The sequence below is a fragment of the Trifolium pratense genome, linkage group LG7, assembly GCF_020283565.1.
Source record: "Trifolium pratense cultivar HEN17-A07 linkage group LG7, ARS_RC_1.1, whole genome shotgun sequence".
NCBI classification, from domain to species: Eukaryota; Viridiplantae; Streptophyta; class Magnoliopsida; order Fabales; family Fabaceae; genus Trifolium; species Trifolium pratense.
Window position 1 is genome coordinate 7,457,942 of NC_060065.1, and position 27,109 is coordinate 7,485,050.

A 27,109-nucleotide genomic window follows, 5' to 3' on the forward strand; every position below is an offset into this window, starting at 1 on the left:
CGTTACCTAAATTCACTTATCATACATGAGCTTAGTTTTTTTTGGTTAAGATACGTGAACTTAGTTATGAAGGGGAAGTTTGATATTGCGTCAGTATGGTAAATTAAGAATTGGAAGTTTGTTTCTTGCGATTGAGGCAATCCAAAAGGATATGTTACTATGCAATTTGAGGTGAAGGGGTTTATCACAATGTTGCTTTTAGGTGACACATGAATTTGCTCAATTTTGCCTGGTGGCGTGCGGGTATATTGAATGGAAGCAAAGATCGACTGCAAAAATGGTTGTGAAAATGGGGTAGAATGGATGACAAATATGAAAAAAGAGGAATTGAAGAGAAAGAACCCGTAGAAACAGAGAAGATGGGTATTGAAAATTTAATTTGAAAATAGGAATATTCTAGTTTGTTAGGTGTAACTAGTTGATTAACCCTGATCTGTGTTAGTGAGGAATTTACTTACAAGGTAGATGACATGTCACTCGAGTACATGCCCAAAATATGTTAAGAAAAGTTCAGTAATAGAAATAAAATCTAAAATATAGCCTATAGACTATATAATCAAATGAATAAACTTTCAAAACCCTGTCACAGAATCAACGGGAGCATACTTAGTCTAAGAAGATGGACTTAATCATATTTATAGATGGCAAAAGGTACTATATCACTAAATATCAATTGTGTGCCACCACGTCTAATATAGAATGTTAAAAATACTCAATGTTATTGACATAAAAAGATATACATGATGTAATGCAACTAAAATAAATGTGATGAAAGGTAAATGATCAAAACTGTTTTTATTCTCTGGTTTTCATGTGGATTCCTTTTTTGTTCCCATCAACGCGTTGACATAAAGATATATAGGTTACTTGTTTAAAGATAAACACAAATGAAAAAAATACAACATTCTCAGAAAAGGAAACATGAGGGCCTTTATTGTACTTATGCTAACAAAATTGATTAAATACAAACCTTATAAAAATGAATAATTGATGATAATAAAACCCTATAGACACCTACATTGGCTGTTTTACAACACAGGCATTTTCAGGAAATATAAATAATACAAAAAGGTAAATATTATACAGTATCTTTCATGGTACCTTTTTAACTCCTGGACATGTATGTGGAGGTTGACGATTTAGATTTGATCAAGGATACCGCTTTAAATATGTACTTTGCAAGTGCAGAATTTGCTCGAATAGTACACACTATCTTACTTATCACGCACTTCTCTTTTTGGAAGTAAATCAGACCTCCTAAACCATAATCTGAACCTCCAACCTAAAACCATAGGAATTGTTACCACATAAGCAACGAGGAAAATATTTTATATAGACGTCCGATTGCATCACAAAATGCTATATAGATCCCATGACAAAGCACGGTAGAAAATGTATCCCCTGAAATTTTTTCCATAATGAAAATGGGACAACCAGTCCTGCAATTTCCAGTGTCTTAATAATGAAGAAAGAACACTTTGTTTTAATTTTGTTATGTTTTTCGAGATTTGCATAAACAAACTGCAAACAAAACTTTGGTTTTTTCACCATTTCTTATACATAACTCAAGAATAAAGAAACCGAGACACCAGCAGAATGATATTTTTTGTATTTATTAATTGAAACAGAAAATGGGAATATGTAATTATTTAACATGATCAGATAAAGATTACCACTACTAGGATTTCTGGAGAAGAACTTTAACACCTCGTCAATCATTATAACCTGTATAAGAAAACAAAGGATAAAACAACACATTGATGAGTTGCAGGACTCAGCATCTGGCAGTAAACAAACCCTCCAGAGAGATCCCAATAATCAAGATCAACAAGGAGCTTTTTGCGGATATTACATGTGATACAGCCATAAAACCAAATTACTCTTAGAAGATGGTCACCAAACCAAAGTGGACAATCATTTGCATTTTGCAAGTTAAAAGGTGAAAAGCGCAGAAGCTTAAAAAAGTAAAAACCACTTTTCTTCCCCAAATAGAGACGTCCGGTTTGAAGAATGGTTCGTACTGGGAGTGCTAAATAATATAAATTATTTTCCTTACAGTATAGTAAAATTCTGAAGGAGAATATTACCACAAAGCATAAAATATAAATAGATAAGAGTGAAGTTTATCCCCAATTCAGAAATTTGATTACTCTTGTATCAAATTTCAAAAAAAAATGAAGAAAGCAAAAGCAGATATCAAGCCCTAATCTAGTTTTCAAAATTCGAATTAAGATTTTCTGCCAACTATTTTGGTTACTGATAAGTTAGTAATGCAAATGCTCAATACATTACTTATTTAAGTTGCTATGGGATTCTGACACTTTGCATCTTCGAGTGGAAAAAATGTAAATAAATACTTCTAATAGCATCCTGATACTTTGCCTTATATGAAGAAAACAACTAGGTAAGTGTTGGTAGATTTCAGCAATCTAGCAAATGTTGGTCATTATGATCTGATAGCTTTGGTAGGGTCTACAAAAGAAGAGGAAACAAAAGGAATGTAGGAAAATATTCTGTTGCAGTGAGTCAGGGGTGCGATGGATAGATGACAGAGAGATAATTGCCTTTTAAACACCATTAATGGTGCAGATGGCAGAGAGAGAAAAACAGATCTGACAGATTTGGGCATTATTAATGATGGACTCATCATTGGAGTCAGTCATGTCTAAGTTTTAGATGCTTCTATGCATGTGGAGACCCTGAGTAGCTCGAATTACTCAGTTTATGCTTTCATCCATTGTTATTTCTTTTACTATTCCGTTGTACTTCACAATTAGATCCCATTTGAACTCTAATTGGATTTCCAGAAATAATATACAGTCGTTTTCCCTATTTTCTACTGTTTCACTACTGATTTTTGTTAGATTACTAAATTGAATCCTATCATGATCTATATTAATGTTCTAAGCTAAAATAAAAGCATAGCATTCCAAAACTATATATTATACTCACCGTAGTGCTCATTCAAGGAACTATCTACCTAAATACCGGAACAGGGATGGGATGCAAGGGCCAAAAAAAATAAAAAAATCATTGAGAATGAATGAACAAAAATATGTACCGGTAGAGAAAGATAGAGGACAGCCATCCAATCAGCCCAAGATAATGGTGTTACCTGCCAAGACAAATGGTAATAAAATATTTCTGATTCTCCATGAACAGGATAAATATAGAGTTGTCACGAAAATAAAATGCCAATCACTATTTCAGAAGATTACTTACAGAGAAAAGAACTGACAGTGGTCGAACATACAGAATTAGTATGTGAAGAAGCATAGTAAGGATTATTGAACCAACAAGCCACAAGTTACTCCAGGGAGGGATGACCCTGAAACAGATAAATGAATATTGTCATTGTCATATCATTATTAAAAATTTGTTACAGCAAAAGTTGCTCTTACAATTTCCAATTATAATTCATCAATAGGTGAATCAAACTTTGCTTACATTGTGGACTCAGACCTTGGTATTCACTAGATTAGGTTATGGCTTATTTAGGTGCTGCACATTATAGAATATTCTAGTATGTAAGATTCTGTTGTCAACAGAATCTGTTCAACAGTTTGCAATTGTTTGTCACCTCTACGAATAGCCTCTGGTGTATTGAGTTCAGTTTGTTAATTAAGATTTCATTTTCCTTCATCCTTCATTTTCTTGGCATATGAATCTTAACAACTTCCTACCCTAATAGTTTAGTAATTGTTGTGAACCGTCTCAAAAACTTTTACTTATAGGTGAAGAACTTGAATGATTTCATATTTAGTATGTACAGCATGGAAACTGCACATATTACCCTAGTTTATCTTTGGAAAAAACAAGTTGCATATAAAAGGAGGACAATGATCAAACCTATTATCACCTGGTCATAGAAACTTCGATACCATGTCACCAACCAACTATTCCAAAAGATTAAGTCGATGGACAAAAACACATTAATGATTTGATATGCAACAGTAACATCCAATATCCTTTCAATACTATGCAGGAACCATGAAGGAACAAAAATCCAAATGAAGTCAAATTAAATTGGACAGAATTAGAATTACTTACAGGAGGGATTGATTTTCACTAAGATTGTTCAAAGCATTGAACATCTCAACAACGACAAGCACAGTCATTGCTACAGTTGATGGATGTCGATCTTCAAATATAGTGCATGGATAAGTTGTCTCCCTGGTCGGGCAAGTGTCAAAATTCATCTGCAAATGAAAAACGTCAAACTGAGGTTACCTGAAATAGATTTAGGGGATGTTTGGAATACTTTTTTTTTGTCAAGTAGCCTGCAGTTTGGAATATCTTATCTGATGACATAAAAACTTGTGCCAATATTTGGAAAACTTATAAAATAGCTTATAATATGCCATAAGTTGTTTTCATTGTATTTTCATAAGCTCTTTAGAATAGCTTATTGAATCAACCCCTCTTTAATTGTAAAAGTAGCTTATACATAAGCACTTAATTAAGTTGTTTACCCAAATGCCACTTTATTACTTGCAGACAAAAAGGAACATTTTTTATTTTGGAATAAAAAAAAACACATTGTTGTGGCTTGAAGCAAATCAAGAAACAACTAATCATGTGTTCAAATTAGTGTTCTTTAATAGTAATAGTTGAGTATCAACAATGGTTTCAACTCTAATCTATCAATGATTCTGACAAGTGTTATTTTTTTACTATGCAAAAAGATTTAGGAGCCTTTTTAGTAGCTACGTTGATTGTTTACTCTACCTTCTCAGAAAATAATACTATTTGAATGTTGGTGCATCTTAAAATAACAGAGAGTAGAAAAACTGTTTTATTCTTTGATGTTTAAGACTGAAGGAATACAGCTCTTAATATAGGAGCAAAGTTGGTTCTAAACTAGGAAACAATTCTGCTGACATTAAAAGGACATACATATGATCGGCCCAAATATCAGTATTGATATTTGGAGCAGATTTGATACCCTCGTAATTGATGATTAATAAGGAAAGGAAATCTTTTAAAAAAAAATAAAATAAGGAAAGGAAATAAAATCATATTGCAACACATCCTTTTATACAAGTTCTTTTCTCAAAAAAAAGTTCTTTTCTATCAGAAAACAAAAACATTACATGAGTTAATTAGTAAAAGCCCAATTTAAGTTCAATCAACAATAAAAATTTCTGTTCATATCTATTTTGCACCGTTTTCTGATTAATTTTTTATTCCTGAATGTAGCTTTCAAAGTTTGGAATTTCTTTTAGAGCAGTGCTATATGGCACGACTCCTTTGCTCACGAATTTCGACAAACGCGTCTGTACTTGACTTTTTTTTTGGCAAAATTGTTTTTTCTCTCACAAATAAATGATCAAAATAAAACACTTATCGTTTTACAAAAGAAAACTTATCCATCGACAGCGGAAATCTCCAAACTGGATAGTGTGGTTTCCGTCGAGCTTCAAAGCTTATCCATCTGCTGCGAGACTTGTTCCATAACTAAGCTTGTGGCCATTATCATCTTAGGTTCGCATCAATAATTGGTTCCGATCAACCAAGTTCATTTGGAAAAACATTTCAATCAACAAATCACATGAGAGATATCCTCACGGTGGTTAAGTCTTTGGGAGGATATTCAGTGTTTTGAGATTGTTGGAGAAGTGAGAATCACTTGATGAAGCATCTAGAGAAGAAAAAAATGACTGATATAGTGCTTCGGATTTCTTGAATAAATGGGTTGGCTTCAAGTATCACCGTATGACGGAATAATAGAACCATCAAGTTCTCCGGCAACGACGTAGCACCGCCTAAATTTCATTGTCAAAGATTTGGGGCTAAATCGGTGATTTTATGTCAATTAAAAATAAAAAGTTAAAAATAATTGAGACTACACTTGGGAAGGCAAGTACAGTACAGACGCGTTTGTGGGGTTTGGTGCGAATATCGCGTCGTATCATTTAGCATTTTTGTTTCTTTTATTTCATGATACAAAGTTATTTTTGTATTGTGTCACATATCCTCGGATGTTATCATCTATAAAGAAAATACAAGACTCAAAAGCATAGCCCACAAACGAGTATATGATACATACTCACCAATTCAGTGTATGGTAGTTTAGGACCACTATCAGCGTAAACAAACCACCAAATAAAACCGGCAACCGTGGCAAGGCCAACATAAGCTGCATCAAATATAGAAGATTTAAGATTATTCAACTAACGAAGCAACATGAACAGCACTAAGAACATGTACCCAAGTTCCAACATTCTTTGGAATAATAAATAGCTAGTTATTTCCATGTGTCTAAAACACATTAATATAAAATCCTAGGTTCAGTGTATCATAAACACATAATCACTTTGTATTCATTATACAAATATAAGTCCATGATATGGTTCAGACACATGGTTTCCAGCATATGCTTCAATTAATTGATAAAGTCGATAAAAACAAATGAAATTGAGATATTGTGATTACCTCCAATTACCAAATACCGAAAGAAGAGCCAACCAGTAACAACTGCTTCATTCACCTGTAGATGCAAGATGGAATAAACATGACAAAATAAGAGGGTGATTGGGATTTTTTTCTGAAAGATGGTCTTTTTTATGACAAGCAATTTTTGGTTAATTACAGTGTTTGTATTGGTGTCCAAAGTTCACTTGGCTAATGAGATTGGTTATTTTATTTCACAGGTCTGAGAGAGATAATATCATTTTTATATCAATCAAATAACATATCCAAATATAAATTGATATTTTTTAAATCAATTGTAAAACCATAACAAATATAATATATTTTTAAGTAAACAGTCTTATTTTCACAGCTAAATAAAACAGAATAATACTTTGCAACATAATCTGGAAAGAGATAAAGAATCCCCGATATAGAGCTGCCCTATTAGAAATGTCTAATAGCATTCATAAGAAAATGCAAGTAAGCTAGAACGTTGTTCATTAGAATAGACAGAATGAGTTGGCATGCTGATTTGCGGTCCACCATATGTTCCTACTCCTACCCAACAACCATTCACAAATCTAGCTAAATTCTAGAAGAATTCTGGTTGACTTTTTCATGCTATGTAGTATCATTCCACATTAGAAATGTAGTCAAAGAGTGCTAAGAGCAAGGTTGTCAAAATCAATATCTTACTAAAGACTGACCATTCTATCCGCCTCTAAAACATCTAGATAAAAAGTGTTTCTCACTGTATGCCAGTATGAACAATTCCACTCCACCTCCCAAAGACATACCAAATGAATGTCTTCTAAGAAGTATGCTAAAGTTTTCAAGTCAACATTTCACATGGGCTCCAATAAATGATCTTGATTCTTAAAGTTTTGAATGACCGAATCAAATACAACTCCGACAATGAACTTTTAGTAGCGTACCTTTCGAGGCTTAACCTTCATCACATCAGAGTCTTGCTTATTGAAGCCAATAGCAGTGGCAGGCAATCCATCAGTAACCAAATTGACCCAAAGCAACTGGACCTGGTAGGATTAGGGGAGATAAAATGAAAAACATTAAAAGCTATTTTATTCACTGAAGGAAAAATGAAAATCTCATTTTGTGCAGCACTGAATGAGGAGACACACTGTCTACCACCTTCAAGTTACATTCTACCATTTTCCAGTGATAGTACATTAATTATGAAGAACCAACTATAAGTTCCAAGTCCAGTGATAATACATTAATTATTTTCCAGTGATAGTACATTAATTATGAAGAACCAACTATAAGTTCCAGGTCCAGTGATAATACATTAACTATGAAGAACCAACTATAAGTTCCAGGGTCCAGAGTCATTGAAAATAATAAAATATTAGGAAATTTATATTGGGTAAATAGGGGTTGAAGTATTTATTATATAAAAGTTAGGATTATAAGATAATCAACAAAAATATATAATAGAATTCCTTTTAAACTCTTTTATTACGAAATCAATTGGTAAATAATAGTCTAAACTCACAGGGGCCAGGGTATCAGGTATTCCAAGCACTGCAGCAACAAATATACATACTACTTCACCAATGTTGGAAGAAATCATGTATCTAATAAACTGCTTTGTGTTATTGTATATAGCCCTTCCCTCTGCCACGGCCTACACAGAGACAGATTCTGAAGTTGTATGAGGAAATTTCGTTTCCATTCAAGAGGAAAAGGGAAATAAAGCAATAAGCAAAGAGAAGGAAAGGAAACGTGATAAGAACAATGGATATGCTAGCATACCGCAACGATTGAGGCAAAGTTGTCATCAGCCAGGACCATGTCTGAAGCACTCTGTAAACAACAAAAGGAGAAAAACATCAAACTGTTCAGGGTTATTGACTAGACAAGGAATAAAATGGGGAAAGTAGGGACAGTTGATAACACCTTAGCAACAGCAGTCCCTGAACCCATAGCAATTCCTATATCTGCCTTCTTCAGGGCAGGTGCATCATTGACTCCGTCACCAGTCATTGCAACCTAAAAGATTAACATAATGAATTTCCCCAAATTTGAAATAAATGCTTTTAGTAATTGTAGAAATACTGATGTCCAGTTTTCCACCATTATAATGATAATGATACAAAAAACTAAAAAATCAGGTCCCAGAGTAGTTAGGATAGGAGAGCTATAGAATGCCCTAACGCAGCTGCATTGCTTCATGGCCCCAGCCAGAAATGATGTTCCATCATGTTGATCTTTTCTGTCGTGCACATCAAGGGTACTAACTACAGCCATTGCAGTGCTACTCATTGGGTCTGTCGTGCCACGTACAGGGTCAAAAACCAATATTTTCCCACCCTTCTGAGTTTCCCTGACCATTACTTTATGGATATCACAGTAATCTTTCCTTAATGCATATTTGCCTTCTAGGGTTCGAAACCCCTTTTATTTAAAGAAAACCCACTGCAACTACCTCTGTTTTCAACTTCAGGCACAAAAGCCTTCAAAATCAGGCGAACCACTTGTCTTGCATTGAAACCCTTTTTCCACCGGATAAGGGGGTCACCAGCCAGGCAGACTTGTCTGTAAATCCGTTTTGCACTTTTCACCTCTGTCCCTACGCTATCAGTACTTTGCAAGACTCTTTTCAAACATTCTGTTTCATTGTTCAGCAGCTCAGTGATTTTCCGGCCCCAAACACTCATTTGGTAATGTACTTTTGTATTTGTCATGCTCTTGGACTATTATTGAATTGTTAGCTGTACTTCATAGTAATGGTGATAGTCTTGAAGCCGTGATTTTAAATTATTAATGGCAAAAGTGTATTTAATTTTAAGCATTTAAGTGTGTATTATAAATTATTTACAATTTTATGCTATCTTTGGTATGCCGGACACTCTTGAGATCTTCTATTCCTCTATATGATCTCTAGGGTTAGTTGTGTTGTGCGTCTATCTATTGACAATTTGACCAACAGCTATAGGTGTAAGATTAGAAGGATTGTAGCCAAAGATGATCCTCATGATCTATCTGCTGGAAAAGTGCCGTACAACAACTCCAATCTCATGAAGACCACTTTTTATGACAAGAACTGAGAACTAAAGAGACCTCTGAAAAAGAACCCACCCAAAGGAAAAACCTTTAGCAGTTAGTAATTACAGCTAATGTTGTGAACGTAGAAGCAATCATACCACTTCATTTTGGTGCTGCAATGCTTCAACCAGCATCCTTTTGTGGGAAGGCTCGACCCTAACAAAATAAAGATGTGCAAATCTTAATATATGAGTTCTCTTTATCTACAAAAGAATGAACAAAGACAGCAAGTGTGGTTGCTTCTATTCATGCCATAATATGATAATATACCTGGTAAAAAGTGCCATTCGCTGCAATGCTATAGTTTGTTGTATTGCTGGAAGTTCTTCAAACTCAGAAGCAGTGTAAGAATGTTCAGTAAAATCTATCATATGGTCAAAAGCACCTATCTTGCGGCAAAGCGACTCAGCAGTGGACTGATTAAGTAAGAAGTAACATTAGGCAAGTCACATGGAATATTGAAGGATAAAACCAAAAAAAAAGCCAGAATTTAAAAACCTTGTTATCTCCAGTGACAACTATAACACGTATGCCAGCAGTCATACATGAAAGCATGGCATTTCTTACTTCATCTCTTGGTGGATCCAGCATCCCAGCCTACATAAGGGATAACAGAAACCCAGAAATGAAAAGGTTAATATAGTAAAACAAACATATTAAGACAACAGAACTAAGTCAAAACAAGAATAGAGTTCTTTAAACCTATTGAAATTTCCCCATTGTTTTCAATATATATAGTATATATCTTAAAATTGAGAGTTGGGCCTAATTCAACCTTACAAAACCGGCTTTTAAGGCGAGGATTGCTCCCACTTATAAACATATATGAATATTTCTCATTAACTTGAAAAAGTTTGAAAACAACTATTTATATACATAAGAGATACAATCTAAATAGGAATGCAATCCTATCATAACTCCAAAAGATACTAACAAATCATACTATAATAAATATCAATATCTCAACAAGTGACATACTTTAACAATCTACTTCTTGCCGCAATGGCAAGCTATATCGCGTATTATACATTGCAAAGAGAGCATACCAATCCGATGAATGTGAGATCTTTTTCATCATCAATGGACAGTGTCTGTTGAACTGAGGGCATCCATTTCAGGGCCAAAGCTAGGCATCTCAATGTTTCCTTTCCTGCAAAACTGGCCAACAAATGTATGTTCACAACGTATATGAAAGGGTGTTCAGTGAAGAGTTTAAAAACCAAAAATGGATAGAGAAGATGAGGGAAACAACAATCAACAGACATATTATTTATGTCCAGAAATTATATCAGAATTTCGAACGGAACTGTATTAAGAATACAAAATGGCCAAACTGAAACTGTGCTTAGCCGTCATCACCATATTAATCTTATGAAATAAACAAGACAAGGAAGTGTGTGACACTAAGGTCCTTTATGTCTGGCTTAAATACACTTCATGTTCCTCTCTAATTTGGGCTATGTACAATTTTGGTCACTCAAACTTTTCCGAGCAAACCAAATTCCAAAAAATTAAGGAAGTATGATCTTGCTGTCAATTTACTTTCTCACCTAAAAACCTTAAAAGTCTCATTTTTTTTTATATAAATAATTGGGGCTTGGTAATGAATTTAGAATCTGAAAGAATGTTGAAAGTTAAAAATTTGGGGAAAAAGTAAAAAAATAAAATTACTGGGGGGGTTCAGATTGATATTTTAATTAGTGAGTTTTAAATCAATGAATGTTTAAAATAAAGATTGATATTTTAATGAGTTTTAAGTCAAGGAATGTTTAAATAATTTAATCAATTGAATTTACAAAAATACTTAGTGGATTATGAGATTTTGAGTTTTAAATAAATAGAAAGGGATGGATCATCGATGGACTTACTTGTAAAAAATAAAAAATTTGAAATTAAAATCACTCAAATAGTTATTAATGGACCAAAATCACAGTCCAAATTAAAGGAATCAAAATTACAACTAAACCTTTATGTTTCCACCACTCTAATCAGATTCCTGCAATTGTCTAAAAAGTTCTATTAGGTTGGTATGTTCTCTATTCAAAATTAGCATTACTTTTTTTTTTTTTATCTGCTGCATAATACAAGAGGTATCATTATAATTTATAAGGATCATTTTAACTAAACTACTCCATCAGTCCATCCATTATCTCCTTAACAGGATGAAAAATTCTCTTCTTTGTGGGCAGTAATGGTCGCATGCCACTTAAGTTGCAGATGTCACAGGATTACTATGTTATTATGTTGAAGCAAGACTAGACAGCAAACCAGTAAAAAAATTTCAATTCAGGTCAACTGGTTAGATCGGACTGTGAAATCAGGTGATGTATAATATTAATAAATAATATTATATTCAAAAACTTGTATGGCAACTTATTTTTATTTAGAAGCTTTGTTTCTGGTCTTGATTTGCTGCCCCAGTTCCCTGAATAAGGGATGTAGGTTATATAACTAACAGTCCCCATACACTTTGCTAATAAATATGGGAATTAATTCTCTAGCAAGGAAAGCTGGTAAACCACAAATAGTTTTCAGTTTTTCTTATACATGCCTATTTGGAATTAAGCACCAAAAGGAATGTAAAACCTAGAAAAAACATATATATAAGTTTTACACAAATGATCTATATGATATAATCTTTCAATCCAACGGTGGATTTTATAAAATTTATATCGGTTAAAACGTTATTGAGAGGTGTAACATTTGGTGTCAAACTAGTTGGTGTCATTCGATCCTGACCTATATATATATATATATATATATATATATATATATATATATATATATATATATATATATATATATATATATATATATATATATATATATATATATATGTGTGTGTGTGTGTGTGTGTGTGTGTGTGTGTGTGTGTGCAGATAACATGATAAATAATCAAAACCTAACCTGTTGAACTTTGAGTCCAGCTCTGCTCGAATATCAGCAGTAAGTGGCATGACAGAACCATCACCATTGCATAGAATAGTTGTACATTTAGAAATTATACTTTCTGGAGCACCCTTTGAGAATAAAACATGCAACTGGTTCCGGCTGCAAAGGACACTCATCATTTTCCGATCTCGAGAAAAATCCAAAACATCTAACTGCAAAACATCAAGCTCAAAGAGTGAGAATAAATACTAAAAGCCCTAACAAACAATAGACATTTAGAAATTTCATATTTATTGGATGAAATCTCACCCTTGGTGGTCAAACTATTTAAATCTATTTTAGCTGACATTGTTTTAGATACTGTGTCCAGATTAGTTGCACCTGTCTAGATTCATTGTGTTAAGAGTCCCACATTAGATGAGAGATGGCTTGAATATATGATTATAAGTGGGGGAAACCCTCACCTTACATGCCAATTTTGTAAGGCTGAGTTAGGTCTAACCCAAATTCTGACATGGTATTAAAGCTTCCTCTAAGATCCATTGGGCCACCTGTTATTAAGTTTCCTCTATCGGGCTACCTACAATTTATATCCATGCACCAAGCCCAATAGTGTTGGGCATGAGGGTGTGTGTTAAGAGTCCCACTTTGGATGAGAGATTACTTGAAGATATGTTTATAAGTTGGGGCAATCCTCACCTTACAAGCCATTTTTGTAAGGTTGAGTCAGGCCTAACCCAAATTCACACATTGTGTATATATTATTAGTTACTATTTTTTTATTTGCCTTTGTGTGTTTCTTTGAATTTATGAAACCTCTCTTGTATAATAGTGTATTCAGATCAACTAAAAAGGCAATCAAAAACTTTGCTGGTACTCTTCAATATTCTTACTTTGCTAAAATATATTAATGGAAGAAAATAAATAGAAAAGAAACGTAACAAACTTGCTGAACCACACCTTTCTAAATTGTTCTTCCCAATAGTGGTTACAGTAAGAAGCACGCTCATGCTTGCTCAACATATTCAATGCTGACGGCATAGAATTAAAACCAGGGAGACCGACCTAATGATACAAATGACCAAGAATTATACTTGAGTAAGGAATGAGCTTCACACATAGGAGACACAAGGAAAGGTACAAATACATACCTTTTCTACCAAAACACGTAGTGCTACTTCAGTTGACTCACCAATTTTTTCATACTTCCCTTTATCAGGATTATACTGCAGGGTTGATTCATTGCAAAGAGCAGAACACATTGCCATGTGAAGAAGACATTGCGATTGAGCTGGAATGTCAAGCTGCAAAACAATCAAATGCCACATTGATTTAACTCTAAATAAAGCTGCATATACTTATGCACACACTGACATACTCAGTATATTACCTGTGCAACGGTATCAATTATAAATGAATGCTTTGCAAATGACATAACAGAGAGGGTTCAATCTAATGCAGTTCTTACTCGTGCAAATATTTTCAAAGTAAAGCAGCATGGATCCCCACCACAAAGCCATAGACACAACATACATAAAACTCAATATCCTCAGATCTTCAGGGAGGAATTTAAGGTCCCCTTCTTTGAAATATGCAACCCTTTCCCTCCATATATTAGTTAACTACTTAGTTTTAAATATGATATGTTTTACTTCTGCATGAATGTATAAGTATGAGAAATAAGAGAATCATACCTGCAACCCTTCCTTGTCAAAGATTCTACCTTCGGGTGCATATGTTGTTCCACTGACACCGTATTCAGTAACAAAAGGACTACTTTTTGCGGTTTCAACAACACATATCTGTACATAAAGAAGCATGAGGAGGGCAAATGATGGTTAAAGAAATTGCTACAAATATTCATCTGTAAGCCCCAAGGAAACAAAATAGATTAGGACATGAATATTTGAAATATTAGTGTCCTTGAATCAATGTACCAAAATAACATACAGATTGAATTTTCATGAAGATGCAGACAAAGCAATTCTCATATCAATTTTGCATCGCATTCTCAACCTGAGCCTAATAATATGTGCATATTTCCCATATGCAGCAGTTGGTATAAGTTAATTGAAATAATACAGGACCCAAAGATTGACTGTGATTAATACCTTCAGCTCAATCGCAATAAAATAAAATAAAAATAACAAATGCATACATAAATTTGAATGCATTAATGTCAATGGAAAATAGTAATAGTATTGGTTGCCCTATTGTAATATAGCAGGAGTTAGATTCTTCTTGAAGCTAGAAGCTAGAGCCAGCAAGCGTTCAGTTTGTATATTATGACTACATGTAATCTCTCTCTCTCTCTCTCTCTCTCTCTCTCTCTCACACACACACACACACACACACACAAACGTAATAAATGTAAAGCAAAATTTACCTTTGCAACTGACATCATATTGGTAGTTAGAGTCCCAGTTTTGTCACTGCAAATTACAGTGGTACAGCCCAAGGTTTCAACGGATGGCAAAGAGCGCACAATTGCATTCAACCTAGCCATTCGCTTTGTTCCAAGAGCCAAACACCTATTATGAAAGAAAAGTAATCAATCAATAAAATATAATTACAGAAAAAGTAAAACACAAGCACATATTAATTTTTTTATACATTGGATATATCTTATAAAAAGATATTCAAATACAGCATCTCAGCATAAGCTTAACAGGGAACCAAATGATTCTTCTGATGCACAAATTTAGAAAAGTTTTTAAGACAACAGCATACTAAGATTAGATATTAGCACCTAATTAGTAATATTTAGAGTAAATCGTGTGGCCTTTTATAGGAGTTTTCTCGACAATTATATTGACGAACTACAGCTTTACTCATTGAATTTTCTCTTTTTAATGTTTTATTATTATTATTATTATTATTATTATTATTATTATTATTATTATTATTATTATTATTATTATTTTTCTTACGTTAACAAGTTCTTATCATCCAAACTGGTTAAAGGTTAGTCTATGTATAAATGAATTTCTTTTCTGATCAATGTAAAGAAGGTATATACTACTAGTGAACTGAACATCATCAACATAGTATAAACTACAACTTATTTGAGAGGTGAACTCAATATCATTTTAGTACACATCAGGACAAAGAAACAACTTAGAATTTTGGTGCATATTTCTTCCTTTTTGTGTTCAAAGTTTTTTAACAAAGATTTTTTTTTTTTATAAAAGCTTCAGATGAAAAATTGATTTAAATAGCTTCTCTTATAATCTCGTTTTAATGTTACAAATTTTTTTGGATCATAAAATTTCAAAAAAATCTCTAAAAAAGAAGCTATTTTAAATAGTTTTTTATAAAAATCATTTTTTAGAGATAACTTTTTTAAAAAATTACGATTTTTATTAAGTTGAAATCTCTAACATGAATATTTAAATTATTGAATGTCAAAATCACTCTTCTAATTTATAAAAAGATAAATTTGAAATAAATTTTACTATTTTTAATTAAGTTATCATAATCATTTTTAAAAATACAAAGAAAAAATCACTTTTTTTAAAGTTAAATCAAACGCACCCTAACTCCAAAAAATAAGCTGCTTGGTATTAACTATATAAAACAAATTTTAGATTCAATATGAACAAAGAAACAAAGAAAAATCATAGACTTACGTTGTTACAACAGCAGGGAGCCCTTCAGGAATTGCTGCAACTGCTAGAGCAACTGCAATCTAGAAGGAATGTGATTAGAAGTTAAAAGATTTTCACGTTAAGGAGAAAATAATTATATGATTATTGGGAAAATCTGGAGTCCCACATTGAAAAGAGATAATGTCTGAAAAGAGTTTATAAATAGTGACACCATTCACTTTACAAGTCGGTTTTGTATGGAGGTATTAAACCCAATATAAAAACCCTAATATGGTATCAGAGCCTATTCGTGGGACCAGCCACTTTATTATTCAAAAACCAAGCCAATGGTACCGGGCATGAGGTGTATTGGGAAAATCTAAGTCGCACATTGAAAGAGATAAGGCCTAAAAACTAGTTTTGTATGATGAGTTAGACCTAATTATGATATCTTCTTTTATTGAAAAGCACATGATATAACTAACAGCAAACCAAACCGAAGAGGGATTAGGCATAAATTAAGAACACAGTACATGCAAAATGTTACAAGGGTAAATAGAAATCTCTATACAGAGAACAATTAAGCTAATAAAACTCCCAAAACAAAATTAAAATTAAATTTCAGAACAAACCTTAAAATAATGAATTGCACCATGCACGAATCCACCATGAGAAGGGTCACGAAAGTGACCAATATTAACAATCCAAACCAACACACATATCCCTGCAATAACCTGTAACACAGAAATATAAGAACCATCATTAGAATTCAAAATAAATGTAATAAGTGGGATCCACAGTAAAATGTTAAGCAATAAAAAAATGCCATATAAATTTTCCATTAATAAATTTTATTTACTGAAGCATGACAATTTCTAAGTGGAAAATGAGGTCCCAAGATGGAAATTCCATTTTAATCAAAAACAATTACTTGCTCATCTTCAATAGAACTTTGTATTAAAAACCAAATGTAGGCTAAAATCAGATAACTAAATTTGCCGGGCTGAAAATACAAACACCGTATAGCTTATCTGATATAAATTATAATAAAACAATGCAATCATCACCAAAAACAAAAAGACAATTATAAATCACCTTGGCCAAAAAAGTGCCAAACTCATCCAGCTTCTTTTTCAATGGTGTCACCTCCTGTAACCAATCATAGAAAAAAGTGCAAATGCTTAAGATGTGTTTCTAACAGTCCAAAGTAACTTGTTCCAATCAAATAAGATTCCCTGGCTTTAGTACCACAGTCATAACTGTGAGTGCATTCTGAAGGTAAACCATGGTTTCCTTCGACTTCATATACACATGTTAGACCCCTAAAATGACTACCTGTCAAACAACAATCTCTAAACATGGCAATACTTACATTATTGGTATAGATAACAGGTTGGACGAGAAAGTGTAAAGTATGGAGAAAACTGAAATTTATTATTGATAACTGTGACTAAATCTTAAACTTTACACAAGAGCATCTACTATCTACAATCTATAAAAGATTGCTAACAGAAACTAATTCCTAACTAACTAACTGACTGACTGAGAGTTAACCAAGCATCAGCTGAGTCAGTACGACTACACAGTAGAGGTTGCAAAGATACAGACTAACAGTGTTCATACTACAACTGGAAATATCAAATTTACAAAAATGATAAAAAATATTAAAAAAAAATCCACCTTTCTTAATCCACAGATTTATACACCATCAGCTAGACTCTTTAAAATCACAAATAATTCACAAACATTAGAAGTCTGCCAAACCTTCCTTTGATTTCATCTGAAGCACTAAATTATCGCCCAACAACACTAATGGATGCCAAACTTAAGCTTCCTCAAGCAAACAACATAGCACACAAGACTGTCTATCCACCCTTATATTCCTTATGTAGTATAACAACTCCAGTATCATTGAAGAAAATAATAAAAACAAGATTCTATATATCATCTAGACATTGCAAAATCAAGCACCATTTTGTGATGTTTGTAATTATGGTTTCCAATAATGATATGACAACATTTAGAAATTTATTGTGTGTGTGTGTGTTGAATATTACGGGAAAGTCAGCAGCACACAAAAATCGCATGCTGTAATGATATAATTACCACAATAAAAGCATCTATGTGAGGGAAATTGAATGCTTACATCTTCTGTTCGCAACATTGAATCACGTATGCTTCCCATGGCAGTGTTAGGACCAACTCCCACCACAACAGCTCTTGCCCTACCAGCAACTACAACTGTTCCCTGACAGACAAAATAAACTCTTATATAGAAGAAAATAGACAGAACTTAGGAGAAACAATGTCAATTCAATTAGCAAAAAGATCCCAGTTTACAGGAAACAGTGCATTATATTCTTGCCTAGTTTTGAACAGCGTTATCAATTCTGGAAAGCAGAGAGGAGCAGGTGACCACAAAAATGTTATAGCAAGGGAGCAAAAACTAGAACGATCGCTATTCTGATTTTTTTTTTTTTTAATATATGTATTGTTAATATTCTAGATTTATATATATTTGCCATATATTATTTTCAAATAAATATTACGAAAATTCATTGGTAAATGACACAACACCGTGCCAAATTATCTACAAGAACATGGAACTATCTATTACAATATAGTAAAATATCTTAGTTTATCTCCGAAGATTAATTTCTATTTTTAGAGTATCTTAGATCATCTCTTAAGATTACTTTCCATATTGCTTGGATATTATTATAATTTGTTTTTGGAGTTCCCTATTTACACCATGATCATATTTCTTTTCATTCTTCTACTAATTTTATCTAAAACCCATACCTTCAACATCATCTATATCATAAATGATTAGTAATTGGACTGATAATAGCCAAACAACTAGTCATAAAACATTTCTTAAGCATATCAGTTACAAGGTTGAATACAGGATGGAATAATCAGGATGGACTAATCATACCGAGAACAGAATATTTGTTTTGTCCTGGTATACCGCATTTGTTGCTGTGATAGTTGTAAGCTCTTTTTCCACCGAGCTGCTCTCGCCTACAATTAGGAAGAAAATTGGCCACCCATCCAATAAATGAGATGCCTCTTAATGATAGATATAGTTAAGAAGCAAGTGACCTTTGCATTGTAGTTGTGCAGTTTTTGTAAAGTAAAAATTTGTAAAGTAAAAATATAAATTAAAAGAAAAAATATTTGAAATTATAACATAGATACATAAATATTAAATTTACACTTAAAATTATGAAAAGGTTTGATATGAGTATCTGAGAATTCTATGATTTTAAAATGGAATATAAGTATTAAGAAAAGAAAAAGAAATACTTCTGGTAAAATAAATATGCCGTGTAGTGCATTGAGAGGGAGAGTAAATTAGGAGAATTTAATAATTTTGAGTGAGAACTTAAATTTAATATATGCAGGAGGGCTTTAATGTATGAGTGTTCAACAAAATTGATATGTTCATACACGTGTAGGTATGAAAATAAGCCAGATCAGACAAAACTACAAGTTAATGACCCAGTCTATTTCAAAAGATAGAGTAATAGCAATAAATTACCACAATGCCTGTTAGTGTGAATACAAATCAAATAAAGCAATAGCAATAAATTACCCTAATGCTTGTTAGTGTCAATACAAGGTTATGTGGTACAATTTCACAATTTTCAGCCACATGAGAGACAATTGAAAATAATCCCAGTTGGAAACATTCAGTAGTTCTATTCACAATACGTGTGCGCGCGCGCACACACACACCAGGCATACCTGTTAGAATAGCTTGATCAACACGTACTTCATTACTTAGCATCTCAATCATCTTCATATCAGCAGGAATTTTGCACCCCACTATTTAATTCACAATCAAAATAAAATCAACTTTCAGCATTCCAGGTTCAGATACTCAAATAAACCAGTTTGTTTTAGGCACTGCAAAACCAGCTCACCAGAAACTTCCACAATATCCCCAGGAACAAGTTCAGTTGCAGGAAGTATGGAAAAACAACCTGCAAGAAATAGACCCACATTCTTCAAATTTTGTATGTGCTGAACTAGGTTTAACCATTTATATAAAAAATACCCATAATATCATCATGCCAGATGGAAGAAAATATATAAAATAATTTTAAATCATGAAATCTACTAATTTAAATTACACGTACTTAAGAAGGGTAGGGGAAACAGAGGTAGAGTGGAATACAGGGGTTTGAACATACACATGCTATCCTCTATCCCAGGTGAACATTAAAACTACTCACAAATGTTTTTCTGTTTTTTCGTTTCCATTCCTTTTAACTTTCGTAATGGATTGGGAAGTCTACTCAAAATATGGAGAACAACAACAACAACAACCAAAGTGTTTTTCTACCAGTAATATGGCTTATTATTGCAAGTTGCAAAAATGCCAGCAGTAGGATAATACTAATTTGTTTCCCAAAACTCTGAATATGGAGAACAATTCAGAAATATGTAGAGACACAACAATAAATAAGTTAACATACAAAGGTTTTTCAGTTGTCAACAATGATACGGCCATTAGCCATAGACTATGGGAACAAGCCAAGTATAGCGAGGGAATAGAAAAGAAATGGATCTAATCTAAATTGTTAATAGGTAACACAAAATTAAGGTGTATTTCCTTGTGTGCTATTTATTTTTACTCTTCTCCAATCACAATTCAACACATTGATGGCGTATCTAATAGTATAAAGAGAACCATTTTAAATATAGTCAATTTAATGTGTCATGTTAAAATTGGAGAACAGCACAAACAACCCCTATAGAACAACATATAAGTTTTGTCCTAATAGAAATTACCGATAAAAGAGGCAACAACAATATATTATCTTAAAAACTATTCCACCCTTTATTTAAATAAAGGTGATGTGATTATATGGATCAATTATAACACACCCTCTTTTAATTAAGTTTCCTCCACCTACCCACTCCCACACCCCAATAAAGGAAGAAGCAGAGAAATTACTAGACAATGTGAAAACAGAAAAATAAACTACTACCAAGTTCTTTTGAATTTGAATTAAAAGCCTATCATCAAGATCAGATTTGTTTGCTAAAACTACCACTATTTGCAAGGTATTTTATAGAAAATTTGTGGTAAAACACACTGCACTAGCATTACAGATTCGTCATTAAAAAAAAGAACCAACTAACATCAAACATATCACAATCAAAGTGCATCAAACTATCGTACTACTCTTACTACACAGAATCAGACAGGTACAGAAGTTTTTGTTACCATTTCGCAAGACAGTTGCTACATCAGCTTGATAGGCACGCAGCTCCTAAGACAATGGGGAAAAAATGGGAATAGATGAATGTATACTCAAATTATAATAAATGTAAGATTGGATAAAAAAAATTAAAATAACATCAAAAGTTTATACATAATACAATTTACTATGAATATACTAAATTTAAATAAATTTGGTATGTTATATTCACTTTTGGAGGAATAACAGCATATACCATAGCAGAAGGAAATATGACCAATGTATACATTTAATAAAAAAAAAAAAAAAATCAGGTTTGCATATAAAGACTCTAAAATTATAACAAAAATTGGGCTGCAGACTGCAGTAGTAAATGTCAATTTTTTATGAAAAAGAGGGAGCAAAGCTTCCAAGTCAGAAACAAATTTAACAAGCTCTTGCAAGAGTATCGAGTTCTCACAATAGGCTATAGCTTGTGTGTGTGTCTGTGATAATATTTTGGTGGTCAAATAAACAAGTTGTTTTATTAGCTATGCATAATCGAGCTACAATATTAAATGACAATTTTTATTGGCGACAAAGAGGGAGCAAAGCTTCCAAGTCAGAGGCAAATTAAACTAGTTCTTTTATTAGCTATGCACTAATATATAATTAAAATTATAATTAATTTAAATTTAATGGTATATGTTTATAGTTGATTAATTTTAAAAAAATTGATTTTATTTAGGCTAGTCAAATGAACTTGTTATTTCTTATTTTGAAATGGCAAATGTTAGTTGTTATTTTGTTGTTGGGGGGAGTTGAAGCTATGACCACATTATCACTCCAACCCCAACGTTCCTCCCCCAAACCACCAAGCCACCTTATAATACTAGAGTCTACTACAGTGTTTATTTAAAAAAAATTATTTGTATTAATTATAAAATATTGATACATAACTTATAATGTGGAAGTTTATATATGAGCTTAGCTTTATACATCAAAATCTAGTCATGTATAATCCCACACTTAATGTTTGATCAAATTATCCATCATTTTGCGGATAAAAAGAATGTAATGAATTAGTTTATAGAATACATTATTCAGACCTAACAAATATTAATAATTAAGTCATGTCATATAGAATACATTAATTTTAGCCTATCAAGCCTAATATGCCAAACAAGTCCTTAGCGTTAAATTTGGGAAATCTTGTGCAAAACCAGTGAAATTTTGATATACAATATTATTATAGTCAATATTGTTTGGATAGCTAATTTTTTCAAATTTACCTCAAGAGCTTTTTCAGCATTTGTTTCTGTGATCACTCCCACAGCTGCATTTGCCGCCAATATCATCAGAATAACCTGCACATGCAATGAATTTCTTTTGGTATCAGAAAACCAGTACAATAATGAAACTAATCTACTAATCCAAGATAATCTTCCCAATATGATAAGGTCAAGGTCATGGAGCATTGTACATGTGAACTCAACAAGTTGCAAAAGAACTCAATAAGCTCATAATCTACAGCTGTTATTGGAAGGATACAACTTTCAAATCTTTGTGTAAAATCATTATTTAGACATGAAGTTTCATGAACCCATTAAAGAAAATTATACTTTCTCTGAATAGAACTGTCCAAAAAAAACATTAAACACAACACATAAGTGCACAACAATCTTACAGAAGGCTCCAGAAATGCCATCAAGCCTGTTTCACCATTAATTAATGCCAGAATAAATGATATAAGAGCAGCTGCAATTAGTATCTTCACAAGCAAGTCATCAAATTGCTTCAAAACCAATTTCCAAAACGGAGCTCCTGCATTTCAAAATTGACAGGAACTAATCAGTTGCAACAAGCATCAGATGAGCTTTGTACATTGAGAAAAAAATTACAGTACTGCAAATGCAACAACAATGAACTGGAGCAAGAATTCTGAATGCCTCAATTGTATAAGATGAGGTTTTTAATAGCGGTAGTAGTACAATCATTAATAGGGTTTTTGGATGACCTTCAAATTGCTTACATCCACAATACAGTAAATATAAATTTATATTGTTTTATAACTTGCACAGCCTTGACTAGCCAGAAAACAACTACCTATCTACCAAACCTAAATTGCCATCTATCAGATGCAATATTGAAGAGTATTGGTGAAATATTGCCAATTGAGATCAAATGCAAACCATAATGTGAATGCATAAAAAGAAAAACCATTGAGTTGCCTGACATTACATATTTTTTATATTAAAAAAAAAAAAAAAAGTACAAACACCATATACTTACTTTGATCTTCATGAAGCACTGTGTAGCAAGCGGATACCATGCAGCAAGAGAAAAAGAAAGAAGTGTTATGAGATCAATAAAAAAGCATCAAATTGAATACTTGAATAAAACTAGCGTGAACATATGCATTAGATGAACTTCCTTACAATGTACTGTTACTGTGACATGCAAATTTTAAGGGATTCAAAGTACTTCAATTTAAATTATAGTGATTTGACTGAAATTTTATTCATCCAGGATTTACTTTGCCTAAAATAGGGAATTTTTATTTCCACCTGGATAGGTGGAATTGTAACTTAGCTATCTCAGACTTCTCAAAATCTATTCATGGTTGAAAGTTTGGCTTATTCATCCTTGGCCTTGAGCCAGCACACTCAAAAGAGTTTGCATCAATCACCTCTCTACTCTCTCCTGTTAAAGTTTAGCCCTTCTCTCTCATTCACACCTTTCAGTTCCCTTCTTCTCTATTAGTGTTTAGATGGGTTTGGAATGTCGTGAATATTGAGAAAAATCCAAGTCCCACATAGGATAAAGATAAGGCCTAAAATGAGTTTATAAAGTGTGACACCTCTCACCTTACAAGCCGGTTTGGTAAGTATGAGTTAGGCCCAATATAAAAATATAATATGATATCAAAGCCTATCGATCGGGCCACCCACCATTATGCACGCACCAAGCCCAATTATGCTGGGCGTGAGAAGGGATGTATTGGGAAAAACCCAAATCCCCACATAGGAAAAAGATAAAGGCCTGAAATGAGTTTATAAAGAGTGTCACCCTTCACCTTACAAGTCGGTTTTGTAAGGATGAGTTAGGCTCGGTATAAAAAGCTAATAGTGTACAATGAAATTTTCATGCTTGTTTCTGTGTAAACTGCTAATAAAATGAGTGTTTGTTCTGCTTTCTGTGTTTGAAACAGTTTAGATCATATGCTTCGAGTTCGTGACAAATGTTTGGAGTCTTAGATTGTATATGTGCAAGTGCTGTGGATTATGTATCATAGCTTGTTCTAACAACAAAGTGGTGTCCTTACTGTTGATTTTCTTCTTGAGTGATTTGAATGAAATAGTATTTGTAACACAGAGGGGCGAAGGAATTTTAATAATTTTATAAATGAAGGAAACTCAATCACTTTATAACAACAAAAGATTTTAAAAATAAAGAGAATTCAAGTAAAACAATTAAACTCCCTTGTATTTTAAATTCTTTCAAATTTTAAAATACCATATCCCAGCTCACCCTAAATATAAACTAGGTTGTTACATCATACACTAATACAAACTCATTTGAATATAAAACCATGTTCCATGATATCTCTTATCCATGCATAAACCACAAATTACAGAAGTGAAAAAAGTTAATAAGTGCATGGCCCTATAGAAGGCATACCGTTTTCACCATAAAGTCTACCATGTTGTACAACCTGGAGACAAAAAAAATGAAAAAAAATAAATTGTTTGGAACCACTAACATCATGATCGAGCGTAGAAGATAGGGAAAACCCCAGTACAGTACTCCTAAATCTGACTGGCCCCAAAAAAGGAAAAGAAAAGAAAATTGAAGTACCTGAGTGTCTGATAAACCCTTTGTTGGGTCCACCCCAAAGAAATCAAGGACCTAACCAACCAGAAAATAATAATAATCATTGCTACTGAGAGGCATTTTCTAAATATAATAAATGAGTGCATCGTCATTTCGGTCCTTGAAATTGTGGAGTTAGGCAATTCAGTCTTTCAAATTTACGAGAGGGCTAGTGTACCTTAAATTGAAAACTGTCAATCAATTTAGTCTCTGTGTCACATCAGAAATCTTAGTTGCCACATTGTTTAGGGCATGCTTAGTAGGAGCATGTTTCCGAAATTTTGTTTAGAGCTTCCACTAATCGATCAAGATTCATCAGAATTGATTGACAGAGGAACTAAACTGATTGACAACCTTCAATTCCAGAGACTAATTGGGCATTTCGTAAATTTGGGGGACCAAATTGTCCGACCCCTACAATTTTGAGTACCAAAATGGTGATTCACTGGTTCATTCTATAATAAACTGGCTCTGGCAATCTCAGTACAAGCCTAATCATAGTTGCAGAGACTAGAGAGACAAGTTGAATTAAAATTTATAATCAATTTTCCAAGAGGAAGGTCACTGAGAGTAGTTTATCAACATTATCACATTGTGTGTTCCTAAAAACTCAGCATCTAAAAGCACTAGAAATTGTGCAAGGTAGAGATACCAGATCAAGGTCGCACAACAGAAAACCACCAATTTCACATTCCAAGCCGGTAGTGTCTTAGGATACCCATATTTTATATTAAAAAAAAAATGTTTGCTTCCAGATTTTTTATCTGGCATTAGAATAAAATAAAGTTAGATATGGAGTAGGAATTTACCTCGGGAATAGATCTAGCAAAGGCGTCGTCCATGACTGGAAAATTTGATTGGAGACAAGAGCCTCAGAAACTAGGTTTTGTGTTGCTTGAAGTTTCAAATGGAAAGAGAAAGAGAATGTGTGGATATCATGCCCAATTCTTTCTTCGATTTTCAGTCTCGCTGGCTTTGAGTGTTCTCTGACGCCTATCACCAATGTGGGGGCAACAGAGCCTTTATAATAAAGCAACGTCGTATTTGGGCCTATTTCATCCCAGTTGTTTTGGGATTTCCACGGCTCAATGCCAGTTAACACAACTTGACAGTTGGAAGTACACTCTAGATTCTGCCAGCAATAAGTAGTGCATTAGATTAAACTTCAATGTAAAACTAACTTATAATTCATATGCTAATTCTCAAACCTCCTCCTTCCAAAATATTCAGTTTCTTCGTAATCTAAAACCTATGCAAACGGATGCAAGGCAAGTGAATTTGAAAAATGCAATAGGAATCCAGCATAATCTCAAGTTGAACCCCATACAATGGAAATCTAAAGAAAACACTAGCTGCAATCAAGTCATGCTAAGAGCTCGGATATAGAACTCGGATATTTCAGATTTCCCTAAATAATAGCTTTCCTCCAACTCAATGTATAAGGAAGGATCCTATTAATCCATATTTTTCTCTCTTTCCATTGCACCAATTACTACCTCAAATTTCATTACCAGCAACAGTAAATCTTCGCACGCAAATCAAGAGTAAACAAAGCATTAAGTAATGATCCATCGCGCAAAGTATTCAAATTAAAATGAGAAAAATAGAGAACAGTGTGGTGATTGATGAAATTTCTCAAATCATATTAAACAGAAAACGTGATTTGATTCGTGCAGGTGAGAAATTCGTGAACAAATTTACATTTGCAAATCATATCTAAAGATTGGGGGGAAAAATTGATCATACAGTGAAGAGTTTCCTACCTGTAATGACGACAAGCCGGAGTTGCGATTTCTGGAAACGGAACGGAAGAAATCGCAACGGCGGCAAAAGCGGTTACGATCTGGAGTCCACGTGTAGATGCGGTGGTTTCTGCTAAGAGAGTGAGGCGTAAGTGAGAGAAGGTGTAGTAGGGAAATGTAGATTTACTTCTCCTTCATCTCACCGGTTTCGTTTCTTAGCAGCGGAGGGGTTAGTTAAAATATTTACGTGGGTCCCACTTTTTTTTTTTTCTCTCTCTTTATTTTACCTTCTAATTTCTAAAGCCAAACAAAGATCCGTCGAGAGCTGATTAATTACTTG

At 33.2% G+C, this 27,109-nt stretch overlaps 1 protein-coding gene across 2 annotated transcripts; it reads right to left on the bottom strand.

Annotated features, from left to right (window-relative positions):
* Positions 1 to 910: 910 nt before the first annotated feature.
* LOC123894275 (calcium-transporting ATPase 3, endoplasmic reticulum-type) lies at positions 911 to 27,109 on the bottom strand. 2 transcript variants are annotated; one of them, XM_045944231.1, is made up of 35 exons: positions 26,791 to 27,109; positions 25,837 to 26,159; positions 25,013 to 25,063; positions 24,836 to 24,869; positions 23,447 to 23,464; positions 22,842 to 22,978; positions 22,447 to 22,521; positions 21,202 to 21,247; positions 19,892 to 19,951; positions 19,713 to 19,793; positions 18,901 to 18,986; positions 18,109 to 18,210; positions 17,058 to 17,111; positions 16,595 to 16,696; positions 16,005 to 16,063; positions 14,762 to 14,906; positions 14,070 to 14,177; positions 13,527 to 13,679; positions 13,336 to 13,440; positions 12,391 to 12,587; positions 10,530 to 10,641; positions 9,982 to 10,080; positions 9,754 to 9,899; positions 9,582 to 9,639; positions 8,335 to 8,427; positions 8,191 to 8,241; positions 7,931 to 8,062; positions 7,350 to 7,451; positions 6,436 to 6,490; positions 6,054 to 6,139; positions 4,051 to 4,199; positions 3,223 to 3,328; positions 3,062 to 3,115; positions 1,674 to 1,725; positions 911 to 1,282 (listed from the first exon to the last, which is right to left on the bottom strand). In XM_045944231.1, exons 2-35 carry the CDS (start codon positions 25,867 to 25,869, stop codon positions 1,215 to 1,217), a joined length of 3,009 nt encoding a protein of 1,002 aa, XP_045800187.1. In that variant the 5' UTR covers positions 25,870 to 26,159; positions 26,791 to 27,109; the 3' UTR covers positions 911 to 1,214. The 2 variants fall into 2 exon arrangements, with proteins under 2 accessions (XP_045800187.1, XP_045800186.1); XM_045944230.1 differs by having other exon boundaries at positions 25,837 to 26,152; positions 26,791 to 27,022.